The 15011-nt window shown below is 39.1% G+C and overlaps 1 protein-coding gene across 10 annotated transcripts in view; it reads right to left on the reverse strand.

The window, feature by feature from the left end:
• The window catches only part of zgc:173742 (DNA topoisomerase 1), a 33984-nt gene that overhangs the window by 9407 nt on the left and 9566 nt on the right, over positions 1-15011 (reverse strand). For 9 of the 10 annotated variants that reach the window (XM_013272518.3, XM_025909328.1, XM_025909330.1 and 6 more), the window contains exons 5-14: positions 13714-13833; positions 13448-13535; positions 13223-13350; positions 12988-13103; positions 10939-11060; positions 8127-8249; positions 7827-8014; positions 7446-7590; positions 5038-5181; positions 4231-4416 (exon numbers count right to left, since the gene is read on the reverse strand). In XM_013272518.3, coding sequence (XP_013127972.1) covers positions 4231-4416; positions 5038-5181; positions 7446-7590; positions 7827-8014; positions 8127-8249; positions 10939-11060; positions 12988-13103; positions 13223-13350; positions 13448-13535; positions 13714-13833 — 1360 coding nt within the window. Of the gene's footprint in view, positions 1-4230; positions 4417-5037; positions 5182-7445; positions 7591-7826; positions 8015-8126; positions 8250-10938; positions 11061-12987; positions 13104-13222; positions 13351-13447; positions 13536-13713; positions 13834-14371; positions 14505-15011 lie in introns of all 10 variants that reach the window. The other variant, XM_025909331.1, reaches the window with a different exon arrangement.

Genomic DNA, 15011 nt, shown 5'->3' on the forward strand with positions numbered 1-15011 from the left:
CAGACACAAAACTACACAGACACATCCACATCAGAGTGCAACTGTGGGGCACGTTCTGAGCCTCGCTTTGTTCGTCCATCTCAAAGCCAGAGGATTAAAACTGGCACAATTACATCTGACATTTCAAGTGACTCTGTGGGTTTCACAGATGCATCCTTTCCCCAAATAAACTACTAAAATATGCAAGACACCAATTACGAGCCACAGATGTGTTGCCTTATAAAACACGCTGACATATTCACCGGCTGATTTGTGTGTCAATTTTGTTTCCTTTGAAAGACGAGCTGCAAATATAAAAAGCAAAGCACCGATGCTTTGGGCATGAGATGTAGATGTGTCTGTATTTATGCATCCACATGTGTCCTCACACTCTGGGTTATTTGAAAAAGTCAGGCCGTCGTCCAAGTTGATACAGTGGTGGCCACGCACTGACAGCCTGATGCTAACAAATAACATACAGGACTTCCCTTTAAAATGATGTTGTTATTTATTCCAGTACATTTTTCTATGAATCAAAAAATAATGAGAAAAACTGTCAATGCAAAATGTATGGGATAAGTGAAATACATATGATAGCAGTATTATATTCAATGTGTTGGGATATCTCCAGATATTAGAACTAGACATTCCTCTCTTCCATTCTTGTTCCATTTTATTCCTAGTGACATTTAGCAGCAATCCGACTGATTTTCTGTGGAATTGATGATGCTAAAATATGCAGGGACTAATTAATTCTAGCTCATGTGATGCTTTTGAATGCACTCATTTGAATAATTATACGTTCTGCCAAGAAACAAAACACTTTGGCTGTCAGGTGCTAACATTTCTTTTCCCATCTCTGCAACAGATGATAGCATTGGCTGACACCAGAGGAGGAGTTGAAAATTTACATATGCATATATGCACATGTGTGTGCACGCACAGACACACACATCCACACGAGACAGCTGTTTGACAGACTGTAGACTACTTTTTTTTGTGAAGTTTTCAGTCACATTTTGTTCTTCTGTTGTGATATTTGCTAACCTGCTCATTAAGTCTGCATTATCATTTAGTGCATCAGATGCAGACACGACGAGGTCCTGCAAGTCTGAGGTAGCCCCTCAATTCTCTGCACTAACATCCAGCAAACAAACATCGAGACTAATGTTGCAATCGTTTGCGACTAAATACGATGAACCTTTTTTAACTCAATCAGAAGTGAGTTTCAGTTATTTTACTACAGTGGTCTCTCACAAAAGTTGCCTGTTACATGTCGGGACAGTGAACTTTATTCTATTCTATTCTATTCTAAAGCAAAAACAGTGGGCAAAGTCTGAGCAGGTTTCTTGTCACTACATTGTAAAACAGCTCTCTGATGACTTAGAAAGTAAGCTTTTTGATTTATCATCAACAAAGCTCAAAAAAATTAACTTATAGTCATGTGAGGTGACATTTAGAAATGAGGCCGAGTTTGCTGACAGATCCTATTAAGCTACATTATAGCAAATGTAACACCAAGTGTTTTGAACTAGGAGCAGAAGTACAGCTTTTCTGCTTTTGCTGCCTTCAGTTTCTATTTTCCCTCTGAAAACAAAGCATTTGTATGTGTGCACAATAATAAATAGTTTGAATACACCTTTATCTGTAAATACATGATACCACAAGCCTAACTTGCAATACCATCTATTTCCCAGAACTACACGCGTATCAGTGCAGTGTCTAAATGACAGAAGCAGCACTTTATGTAAGCATCGTGCTGTGGTTCTGGATCCGAGAGCTGCAGACTGAACCAAAGGCTAACTACTCTTCCAGGCTGACAAATTAAACCAACACAGCGATCCAATCTACAACTGCATCCCTCGGACAAATCTCAGTTCCCTCTGTGCTTGGGGCTCTGCACACATCGACATATGTGACCTTCTCCGCAGTGAGTTGTGCCAAAAACCAAAGGGCAAAACCTTGATTATTATAATGATATAAACTGGACTCTGTACTCTACACTAGTGGCTTTTGCTGATGTCTTGTCTTACTGACAAAAGGACAGATTTGCCTTACATGAACTACATTAGTAAAGACTTTTCCAAAACAGTGTTACTGTTTACCAACTGCAGCTTTCCAGGCCCTGCTCCAGGAAACATGTTCAACAACCTGAGTTTAAAAATAAACCGAGCTGAGTGACTAAGATCTGTAATCTCTGTAATAGTTTTTGGTTCCTGAACAGCTGAGCAGAGTTAGAGTGAACATACACAGTTAACTGAACTGAGCTGAGCGTGTGCACGAGTGGAGAAAGGCAGTGATGAATCACCATGGCAACAGATAAATAAAGAGCAGAGCCTCCGCTTTAATCCAGCAGGAGTATGTGAACATGTCTCAGCGCTGAGGGTTGTGTTCATTTAAAATTTAGTTTCAAACATTATTTAGTAAACTTTAATGTACTGACGATCTGTAACAATCTCAAGTTCTTACAGAAGATTTCATTATTGTTTGTCATTACTGGATGAAAAAAAACATCTTAATCAGACTTGCTTTGATGTTTTCCAGTATAACCACTTAATATTTAATAATATTTAACCATGTAATAGCAAACGTCATTGATAGATGATTGGTAGGGCTGTAAGACAGCAGAGAACTTTTACTCTGTCACTGGGAGCCTGTGAGAGTTCAAAATGACTATTTTACATTTAACTGAATAAAAAGAAGTGTCCAGGCTTTTAACGAGCCATCTACACGTTGGTCAATGATTTTAGACATGGACGAAGGATGAGCCGTTTTAAATAAGCCACTATGAATGGATCCTGACGGGATAAAACTTGGAAATGGCCGGAGCCAGACTGGATCCAGGTGTGATCCAGTCTCAATTTGTAATCTTTACCCATTTTGGAACAATCATGCATGTGGACTCCAGACTGGACAGTTTGCTAATCCAGTTTTGATTTAGAGAAGCTTCAGTGGAAACTATGTTGAGTTTTCAGAAACTGTACATTTTGTTGTTTGACGTAATTTAAGGACCAAGTCTCAATCTGAACAAATTTCAATATTAAAATGTAATCAGATTACAATCAGACCTCCTGCAGCATGTATTTGAATAGCGATTTTAAAATGTCTCAAGTTCTGTTTTAAAGTGATTTCATCCTCAACTTTTCTCAAAAACTATATACTATTCATCATCTCCAGGATCCCAATAGTTACAGTCATTTCTGTGTCTGTGTGACATCAGTGTATGATTTTATGATGTGCCTTCAACTTTACAGAGAAACTTTATTACGGTCATTGATCCAGTGCAGGGAAATTAGCCGTTAGCTGCATCACGGTCACACAATTAGAAACTTACAAAGTTTATTCTAAGCTGATCTCTGTCCTTATATTGAGTACTGATAAACTATAAAAGCAGTCACACAAAAAAAGAAAAGGAATAAAATTGAACTAACAGCTAACAGGGGTTTTAAAGTCTTTAAAAAACTTCTACAAATGAATTCGCTCTGCTATGCAGTTTGACAGCAACTTTATGAATGAGGAAATAAAACAGCTGGTTCAGGTGGAGCAGAAGCAGAGGTCAGAGGGAAGAAAACCCGAGTCTTTCCCCAGTAATTGACTCTCTCTGGAGGAGAAACCCAGAGTTTCCAGGGTGTTAGCTACTGAAACAAATAGCACTGCACCTCTGATTGCCAGTAATCAATATAATCATCGCTGCAGGTGCACTTAACAAGTGCATGTACTTGTTAAGGTAACGATATCGCTCATAAGCACCATAATTAGTGACCATATAAAGTACTAAAACAGTACTCTGTCACAACATCTAGCTGGCTCTTTTTTAGCTCGGGTCTGTAGCTCAGTAATTCATTCAGACGGTTTGTTTGCTGTGTGTAAAGCGGCTCATCCGTCTCTCCTCCATTCAAAATTCTCTACACACAAGTTATAAACTAAGATACATTAAGTTCCAGTTTAAAATCAAATCAACAAAGATACCCTCCTGTTTCTCCTTTTTCTGATGATGAGATTAGTGTAGCTGCTCTGATTTCAAAGAGGGAAGAGCTGCCAACATTAGCTTGTGTGGGCGCGTGTGTGTGTTCCAAGTATGGGTTTATGCAAAGATGCTCACATGATTATTATCTTAATGAGAAACCAGGCTAAAAATTGCCTCCATTTGTGATCTTTGAGCAGTCACGCTGACCATTGTGGACCCATGAGAACACTGTTTAACATCCATCCATATAAGTGCCAACGTGTTCATGTCATTTCTTTCTTTACCTTTTTGATGACAGGAACCTTGTTGTAGTAACGAATGCAGTCTTTACCCAGGAAGTCAAATTCCACCACACATTCGTTGCCATCCAGCTGCTCATGCAGAGTGATGTGCTCAACACGAAGTGAGCAGCAACCCACCGTGTCCGCCGTCTCTCCCTCCTCTTTCTCATTGCCAGCTCTCAGGGCCAGCTTTTTGGGTCAGAGGATACAGAGATTAGCACAGATGCAGAAATACACACTGAGCTTTTCCATCACAAGGTACACAGAACACATGCGAGTCAGACGACCGTTAAAATATATACACGTACTAATCAAAAGACCTTCATGACAAACGGAATAAAACAAAAATGGCAACTGAAATAGTTTTTGGCATGAGCCAAAAGCAATCACGTACTCAATCCATCATTTCACTTCATACACACTGAGATAATTAGCTTGAAGTCTCTGGAAGAAAATGGCTACATATAATCCATTTTCTTTGCAAAAGATTTTCATCTAACTATGTGAGAAAACAGAAAAGGCAATCAAGACATACTGAATTGATTTCCAATATCTTCACTTTGCTCCAGCCTATCTACACGGCCGCTGCAGCCTGACTTTTTCTCAACATTCATGCAAACATCACAAGCAAAGCTCCCCGGTACAATGTCAGTGTAACGTACGACAGAGGCCGTGTGGGGAAAAAAAAAAATCAGAGAAGCTCACGCATTAAAGTTAGCACTTTCTTTCTAGCTCTGCTGTGTGAACACGTAACAATTAATGCAAACATGTAACAATTTGTAATATCAGTTTTTCTTGAGTAAGCCAAACCTTGTCTATGAAGTACAGGGCCACAGCTCTCTGGCGTGTAACCATTTGTTTGGACTTCAGATCCTGGAGGTACTGGTAACGGATGTCATCCACACGTGATTTCAGTTTCCGAGCAACCTCATATTTCTCCCAATCCTTCTCTCCCTGAAAGAAAGGAAGGCAAGATAAGCAGGAAGAGGGAAAAGACTAAACATGAAACATAAACACAAAGCAAAAGTGACAGGTGATGACAATTATAAAATAAAATGATGAAAAAACAAGTGGTTTTCCTTTAAAAGCCCTGAAACAAAAGGTTTAATATGGTAATCTCTAACACAGGGTCTTCCACTATAAGACAAGGATGACGACATTCTCTTTGTCTGCTGTTTGCTTCTGGTTATTTATTGCTATCTACATACAATTAAACCCTCCATCAGTCAACACGTGCCGATACTGTCATGGAGAACTGTGGAATAACTTAACCTTTAGGCATGAAAGATGGAAAGGAAGATAAGTGAGCAAACAGAGCACAGAATAACAACATGTTACAAAGGTTTACTCATATTTGATATCAATTTCAATGTTATTTATACAGCACCAAATCACAACAACAGTCGCCTCAAGGCGCTTTATATTGTAAGGTAGACCCTACAATAATACATACAGAGAAACACCCAACAATCATATGACCCCCTATGAGCAAGCACTTTGGTGACAGTGGGAAGGAAAAACTCCCTTTTAACAGGAAGAAACCTCCGGCTCAGGGAGGGGCGGGCGAAAGAAGGAAGATGGGATAAAAGACATGCTGTGGAAAAGTGATCACCAATTTTGTTTAAGAATATATATATTTTATGCATTATAGCTCAACATAATGTGTAAAAGTGTTTGTGATTTGTTTGTAAATCTGTGCTGTGTTTATGCTAACGTTTCATTTAAATCAGCTCTGTGAATAATATCAGAGGCAGGCCAACAACCATTTGTCAGTTGGCAGATCTGGAGCAGACCTGACAAAATGCAAACCATCCAAATTATTTATTTTATTATTTTATTAGTTATTTTATTTTATTATAACTGGGTTATAATGTTATTTGCATTCCCTGCAACCTTCTGTAAGGTTTTGATTCTTGATTTACCTACTACGCAACTCTGCAGCACAACAGTTTGGTCTAGCTAATTTTGCAGCCAGCCTCTCGCCTGGAGCCAGGATGTTGCACGAGCAGCTCTAATTCCGCAAACTTCTTTTTCATTTTTTCCCCCAAACTTGCAGTCTGCAGACTCAAACGAGTTCAAATGAGGAAACTTATCAGTTCTACTCACTTTGAAGCCACAACTTATTTCACATGTAGTTCTACCCATGACTTGTAAACAGGTTCTTAGGAGTTTCACTTTAAATATTCTATATCAAACAGAGCGTTTGGTGCACATGCAGTTTTTGGTGATGATGAAAATGATGTTTTGAAGTTCTGCTTTTTTCCTTTTCCAGTGATGTTGTCAGTCAGTTTTGTTTTGCTTTTTTGTTCTAAAGGGCAGAGATAAAGTGAATCCTTTGGAAACGGGATGTTTCTGTTACATTTCATATTTTTAATGCGTGATTCAAGCATTCACAATGTTGGTTGAAGGAGTCCGCAGAATGAATAGAGAGATGTTTAGTGACAGATCAAACAAAGCTTCAATGTTCTGAATAATGAATTCCAACATTTATCAAGTTATCTTTGAAGGACAGTGGCTAAGTGTTTGCCCGCCACAGCAGTGAACACAGCAAAATATCTTTATACTTACTTTATTTTTTTCTATTTAAAATGGCATAACAGGAGCTAGGAAAATATGAGAACTGAAGCACTTTGACTAATGCATCTCAAAAAATAATGTTCATTGCATGTAAAGTGAAATGATTCAAGCCTTTTTTCATTTCTGATTGACTTACAGCTTGAGAAAAATCAGAGATCAGTACCTGAAATCAATATTTCAGGTACTGCATGGAGCCGGTTCCATGCAGTACACAGTGAAGTCATTTATTATAATAATAATAATAATAATAATAATAATAATAATAATAATAACAACAACAATAATAATGGATTGCATTTATATAGCGCTTTTCGGGGCCCTCAAAGCGCTTTACAATTCTACTATTCATTCACTCTCACATTCACACACTGGTGGAGGCAGCTTCAATTTATGGTAAAGAAGCATCAACCAATGACTGAACACATGCTTCAGAAGTTGGACATTTCTGTATTATAAATGTATGAATTGATCTTAGTTAATATTCTAATAATCTGAGATAATATTTTTTTCCAAAACCAGTTTGAGAACTGTGCTGCCAAAGTAGTCGGAACACATAATCCAAAGTCTGCAGCATCTGACAGCATGTTTCTTTGTACCCACATGTATCTGCATTCCCCTCTGTTATGCAACAGATTGCTCACCTTCAGTTTTGAGTTGGCATTAAGCATGATGTACTTATTTGAGCCCTGGATGTTTTCAGTCCAGCTGACGAGCCATGTCACAGAGTTATCGTGTCGAACTTCCTTCCAGTGGTGCCCAGCAGGTGGTACGGGGATACGAGAGTCTCTGCCAGAGCAAGAACAAGTGCAATACAGTATGACATGTTAATTTGAACATGCTTTGTCAAAAAACACAAAACAAGCCTATGATTCTACACATTTAAACAGTTTGTGTATCAAAAACTTACTGCATTTCTTTGAGTGAGAATTTCACTGTTCTGCATTGAGCAACAAGGGCACATGGAGAGGACTGAAACTAAAGTTGTATTCAACTATACACTGACTTCACAATCACACTCTCACTTGCTGCAGTTGATGATGACGTCCTCTGGTTGGATCCTCTTCTTCAGCATGCCTTGCTTGGGATGCTCGCCTCTACCTCGGAATAACCCTGGAGGCTCAATCTTAAAATTGCCAATGCGTTCTTTGTGGTGGTCCAGAAGACAGTAGCCGTATTCATCCACTATCTTCTGGTTTGCCTCTTTCAAAGCCTACAAAAAGATTTCAGATACAGATCGCATTACCTCAGAAACGAACAGGGCGCTCCTCTGGACTTATGAAGACAGCAGCATACAAATACAAAGAAAGGAACCCGAGCTTTACCTGTTTCTCCTCCTTGGACATATTTTTCCTGGCCTCTGTCTTGGCTTTATGCATGGCATGGATCTCTCCAAAGTCACACTTATCAAGATCTTGAATCAGTGACCTCTCCTCATGGGTCATTTCCTACACAAGCACAAAGTGTGTTGAGGCATACAGTTTCATTTCAAGTCTGAGAATATCAGCAGCAACAAAAAGAGCACACAAGCGATTAACCAAAAAAAATCTGGAAGTTGTAGTGAGCATTATTCTTTATTTTTATATTTACAGAAAAAAAATAACATGATGTAAATGGTTCCAATTAAAGTGATGATAGAATAACTGCAGAAACTGATCGTGTGTCTTCGCCTCCAGTGATGCAAACAGCAATTACACTGCTGTAAAAATTATAACAGCCCCCATTTCTGATTTCTCGTGTTTCTCACACATTTCAGATCAAACAAATATTAGAGAAAGATAATCTGAGCAATTAAAACTGCACTTTTTATATTATTTAACTGATGAAAGCAGGAAAAAAATAATCCAAACCCACCTGTTCCTTGTGAAGAGGAACACCCACCTGTTAAATCTGGTTAACCACAATTTTGGAAACCTGAGTTCCGTCTCACTGACCAGAGCAGATTACTGCCACACGTGTTTAAAAATATATACAAATAAAAAGCGACACATCATGCCCCAATCCAAAGACACAGCAGCAGGACAATGATTGGAAACATAACAGCAAGTGCATCTCTGCAACGGCTCAAAAATAAAATACTGAATGTTTTGAAGTGTCCTAGTCAAAGTCCGGACGTTAGGCACGATGTAAGAAAGGCACTTGTGCTCAAATACCTTCCACTGTGGCTGAATTAAAACAATTCTGCAAAAAAGAGCCAAAATTCCTCCACACCAACATGTAAAGACTGACAGTTAGACGCTTGATTGCAGTTCTCGCTGCCAACGGTGCCACAAGCAGTTTCAGATTAGGTTTGGGCTTTTCTGCCTTTAATAAATGAAATCATCATTAACTGTGTTATTAGGTTTAAGGGGCTGAAACTTTCTCACATTAGGCCAGGAAGGTTAGGATAGTTTGAGGAACTAATTTAAAAGCTACATTTTATGTTTAAAATGTAGTTTTAATAAAAACTGAAACATGTCAGTGTGACAAATATGCAAAAAAAATAAGAAATCAGGAAGGGGTCAAAGACGGTGTTGTGATAAAGTAAGCAGAAGAAGCTCTTAAGAGTTTAAAGTTACACCCAGCAGACGTTGATGAAACTTCAAAAAAGGAAGAAACCAAAAACTATCTGTACAGAGCATTGCTTTGTTATATTTACTGACCAGCTATGAAAACAGAGTGCATCACCTTTGTCTCTTCATAACAAATTAACACAATAATGCATCATTAAAAACAAAAAAAAACTAGATGAGAAGGATTCAAACAGATCAGTGACCTTTCCTTTAATTCCTCATTTTTACGGAGGCAAAGCAGAGAGTCGAAAAAACCCCAACTGGAGCTGTCATAAAAGGCCAGAGTACGCACAGCTTCCTCCTAACAAGCCATTTAAAAAGTGGGGACACTCAAAGCTGCAGTTTTGCAGTTGTGTATCACAAAAACATAAGAAGACGTCCCAGTTACAGCTTTCCAGTATTTAGCACTTTTAACAACACTCCCAGAACTACAATAGCTATGAGTGTGAACACTGTAAGGTCACTGCTAAGCAGGCTAAATGAAGAATCCTGACACGTCAGGCGGAGCAGCTGAGTTTCAACTTTAATTGCCAAAAGTTGTTTCACAAGGGGTCACCAGAGGTCAAATCAGAGGTGACTAACAGGGCAGAGCAACTCTGTTTCAGCTGCATCTCCAAGCTGTTGTGATGCTGAAATATCATCAGTGGCTTTCAATGTGCTGTCTAGCTGTAGGGAATCTGTATTTCATGACATATTGCTAATAATAATTAATGATCAAGCCTATTAATAAGTTGTCACTTACTGCCACAGAGGTGCTTTTTATAAATGGTGCAGTAATAGTTACACAAAAATACTGACCATAATTTGAAATACACTCAAAATGGTTAAATATTTCTCTCTCACACACACACACACACACACACACAAAGCATCCATCATGGGCACAAACTTTAGGAATAAAGGAAATGACTCTCATCCATCAAACTGATGCAGCCCAGTTTTGTTATCTACTGTCATAGAAGATGAGATGCAAATAGAGACCTACACATAAGCACACACACCTCCAGAAACACTGACAGCGTGGACAGGCAGTCAGTCTGCGTGTCTAAGCATGAATGACACCCGACAGTGGGCGGGCACTGAGGGCAGTGGAGCGAGGAGAGTTTTTTCCGGCTATAATAAAACAGTTTAATTGGATTTGTTCATATGCAGGAGAGCTAGTTGTCTGGATTAGCATATCAATGCCTTCACATAAATCGTATTTTCAAGTGCATTGAGCACTAAGCAGCGCAAAATTAATTCTGCATGATATGCCTAGGGGCTTGGCACGGTGTTTTTTCCATGCAGAGGACACCCTGACAGACACCAGCGAGCATGTACCAGTCACACTCATCCTGTATTTACACAAATACAATCTATTTACGATGCACTCACACTCTAACAAAAGGCTGGAGCGTATGCAACTTTTGCAAAACTGTTACATGAAAACAAAGTTTGCAGATGTGGTGACACCAACCCCGGCTGGCTTTGCAGCGATCGGTGAACTACACCCCGGACAGGTCGCAGGTCTATTGCAGCACATTTTAAACGCATAATCACACCTAAAGGCAACTTACACCAACTTCCACGATGCATTTGGCTTTACCTTTCTCCAATCTTTAAAGAAATTCTCACGGAACACCACCTTGGTGGTGTACTCATGGTCCAGCATCTGGGCAAAGAACACCGCCACCTCTTCTGCCGCCAGGCTCAGCTTTACCGTTTTACCTGCACACAAGCAGAATCATTTACACTGAGATCATTTTTAACAGCATTAAACCAACCAAGCCTTATTGTCAGAACTATACGTTTATCGAGCCGTACTAGTCAAGAACACAAGCCTTTGGGAGCTCGGGGTCCTCTGAAGATCCACCACCCAGTGCCACCCACCTTAGCTCCTCCAGGCTGTCAGACTAGCCCGTGGATATAGGGAGGTAGGATTAGAGGCAAGGACAGAGATCTACATTCAAGTCCACTGGTAGGACCAACCTTTAAAAACATGCACGTGCAGGAATTAACAGATCAAACCAAGTCCCCGTAGGACCCCGTTTGCAGCTGGACTGCTAAACAAAGCAAAAACAATTACTGCCATCAATCAGTATTCAGCATGAAACACGTCTTGAATCCTAAAGGCCCAATAGTGTGCGGGTAGGTCTTCTGTGTGAGCAAACAAAGTCAGGATGTGTGTACGCCAGCATTCACAAGATTGTCTTACAATTACAGTCAAAGTTCAGCCCTCATCCCGAGTGAAACTGTGTGGCTGCACCTTTATGCCCAATGAGCTGAAGCGACTTTATAAAGTATAACCTGAACAAACAAACACACGCTTTAAACTTCTGAAATATAAATGGCTCATAAGAACCTATACAACACCCGTCAGGCTCCATCATATGTCCAATGACATTCTGGACATTTGTACAAAATGCTTAGCAGAAAAAGCAACTCTTCTCCATTGTCTATGGGAATGTCCTAAAATTCAGGAATTCTGGAAAGATGTCACCAAGTGTTTGTCTGAAGTGTTTAAGGTTAAAATCCCCTTAAAGGGTAAACTGTGTACTTAGAATATACCCAACAGGATTTAAGCAACCGATAAAGCAGACTAAATCACTGGACTATGGACTGCTTCAAGCCTGAGGAGCCACTGCACTATGCTGGACAAGTATGGATGCACCCTCCATGGGACTCTGGAAGAAGGAAATCGCAGATTCATACATTGCCATGGGCAAACAACGGGACTTTGTGAGTATCTGGAAGCCATACATGGATATCACAGGGAGTGGAGGTGATTCATGAGGAGGGAGGGATTTCTTTTTTGTATCAGTGTGAGAGCCGTGTTCATTTCTACACATGATCTTGTTGCATGCAGGTCTGCAGTCTGGGTGTGTGAATGAGAGGGGTTTAAATATCTGTATTGTATAAAGAAAATTTCAATAAAATATGTGGGAAAAAGTATTATTAAAAGTATTTATTTAGTTTTTCACAGGACTGCATGAATACATTTCATAACTGCAATTTAACGTTTCATAATTTTTTTCCAAAAGCAACTGATGATGTTTCGGTGCATCTTCAGTCACTAAGCTGTGACCAGAGCAGCACTTTAACTAAAGAGGATGAGCTTTGGCCTTGGCTCTGGAAGGACACTCATGAAGGTTTGATAAAAGATAGTTTAATAAATCTTTTAAAAAGCTTCTGAAGAAACAACATTAACAAGCTATCCATCACAGCCTCTCGAATCGACACTGAACCTTTCTTCTGCCTAAAATTAAACTCACTCTCACATTTTATTGATTTGATACATAACTGGTAATCCTAGATTAGGAATACATACAAACATGACGTATATTATTGACATAAAATGAAATTCTTGTATAATTATTTATTCATAATTTTTCTAGGGCAACTGTAAAGCTCTCCATAAATTAGAGCTACACAATGCGTTCTTGTACATGAACTGATTCTGGCTTTTAGACTGAGGTGGACGTATCAGTAAATGATGCAATCGTGCAGGTAATGTCTGACTGCGCTGTATAGAAGCAGAGAAGCGTACACTGAAGTGCATCTAACGTCTAAAATCATTTAACACTGTCTCAACAAAAATAGAGCTCCTGTACCCCGTCACCCTTGTTTCAATCATACTCTTATACACTCAACTGACCATTATAGTAGAAGTGAACATTGTCAGGTAGAGGCTGGTACTCAGGGGGAAAGTAGGGTCCTTTGTGTTCCAAGAACTTCCATTTCATCCCATCTTCATACTTCTCTTCCTCCCACCTGACAAAAACCAAAACGATAAAAAAAAAGTACAGATGCATCAGCGAAGGTTAAAATTGCACTTTGTCTTTGTATGTGTGGGTGGGAAGAGTGTCCAGATGAAAAGAGCACTCCCCAACCATCTCCAGCGATTCTGCTCCTCCTCCTCCTTCTTTTTGATCTTCAGCTGTCTTGCTTCTTCAATCTCCTCCTTTGTCTTCTTAATTTTTTTTGACACTGCCTGCTCTTCTTCCTCCTTCTTTACCATCTGTGCAGAAGAGAGAAAAAAACTCACCATGAACCATGTTTCTAGTGTTGAACTTGTTGTAAGTGCAAGATTACCCCTGATGGAGACAGAAGTTTACCTTTTGTGTTCTCTTCTTTGACGTCTTTGTCTGAGCCACTCCATCACCTTCTTCTTCGAGATGACGTTGCTTTTTCTTCTTCTTTAGGCTGCAGGCAACATGGGAATGAAAGAAACGAAGGGCTTACATACAAACATGCACTCAGACAAAAAACTAAGTGAATTACTCATGAAAGGTACATTTTTCTGCAGCAGTTTTCAGTAAAAGTGATTCTACATGAAGAAAAGCCGATGACAAGGATTTTTTCTAGACCTGGTCAGACTTACGTAGGTGAATTAGCAGAATCACTGGTGCCCTCTTTGGGGTCATCTTTAATTCTTTTCCTTTTCACTCCTTTCTTCGTTGCTGTAAAAGCGTCATCCTGTGGTTCCTGTTTCACAGATTCACTGAACGACAAAATGAACAGTTTTTAGCTACAAATGTATCCACTCTGTAGCATCACAGTTACGCATTTCTGCTGACATATTAGCATAATTATTAAAATACTCATTCCAAAGTGCAGCTCTAGTCTTGTGTAACTTAACAGCAAGCCTTCAAAATTTAATTCACAATTTTTAGTTTTAATTTTTTTTGACCTACTTCGGACCTTATTTCAGTTTTTTAAGACTTAGACTAACATATTTCTGAAATCTTATCAAGTGTTCTATATTTTCTTCACATTTAATCTCACTTGAGTAGATGGTTTTGTATCAACTACTTTAAAAAGTTAATAACATGCAAAATAAAAGCTTGATGGCTTATTTTTCACTGCTGCCCTCCAGTTTGGCAGAGAAAAAAAAATCTTTAAGCACACCGTGATGACTCACTGACCATAAGAAATCAAGCATAATTGTGGTAATTGAGTAAAATTATCGACAGTAATGATAATGACATAATGACAGCGTTTAGAAATTTTAAAAAGAAGAGAAAAAAAAGAGTAATTACACAAGTGCAAGCCTGGATTTTCCTGCAGAGTGAAGATTTGATGGGTAGAGAAATGGCCCAAATTAAGAAATCAACAAATTACAGTCAATGCTGCTAATAAAAATTAGTTCTCTCCTTTTCCTCCCACAACATTCTGGAAAAGAACAAAATGTGGAAAATGTAAAGCAGCGTAGCACATAATTGCCAAATTGGCTTACTGATCCAAATTACAAGGCACTATAGTGGCAACTATTCACTGTGCATTTATCAGGATAATGTTCTTTCTGCTACAGCAGGACCCTGATGGTTTCAGATTGAAGGTAATGAGCCTTTCCTGCGGTTCCAGGTCTATGACTCCATCCGGTCATTGCACCCAATACTGTAGGAACTCAGGCATAAAAACAAAGATATCTGTTTTACAATACAATTAGAAAAAAGTAACAGTATACCCCACAGAATAAAACAAATATAGAATCACCAATTAACCCAACCTAACGTCTTTGGACTGTGGGAATGCCGAGTACACACAGCTCTCAACATGTGACAGAAAAGTGGACTCTGTGTCTGACAACCTATCACACTGTTGTGAGTTTCAGAAACACTGAAATAGAACACAACCAATAATTATCATCATTAGTATTAGCGAGTCTTACTATGATAA

Source organism: Oreochromis niloticus, linkage group LG7 (assembly GCF_001858045.2).
Source record: "Oreochromis niloticus isolate F11D_XX linkage group LG7, O_niloticus_UMD_NMBU, whole genome shotgun sequence".
NCBI classification, from domain to species: domain Eukaryota; kingdom Metazoa; phylum Chordata; class Actinopteri; order Cichliformes; family Cichlidae; genus Oreochromis; species Oreochromis niloticus.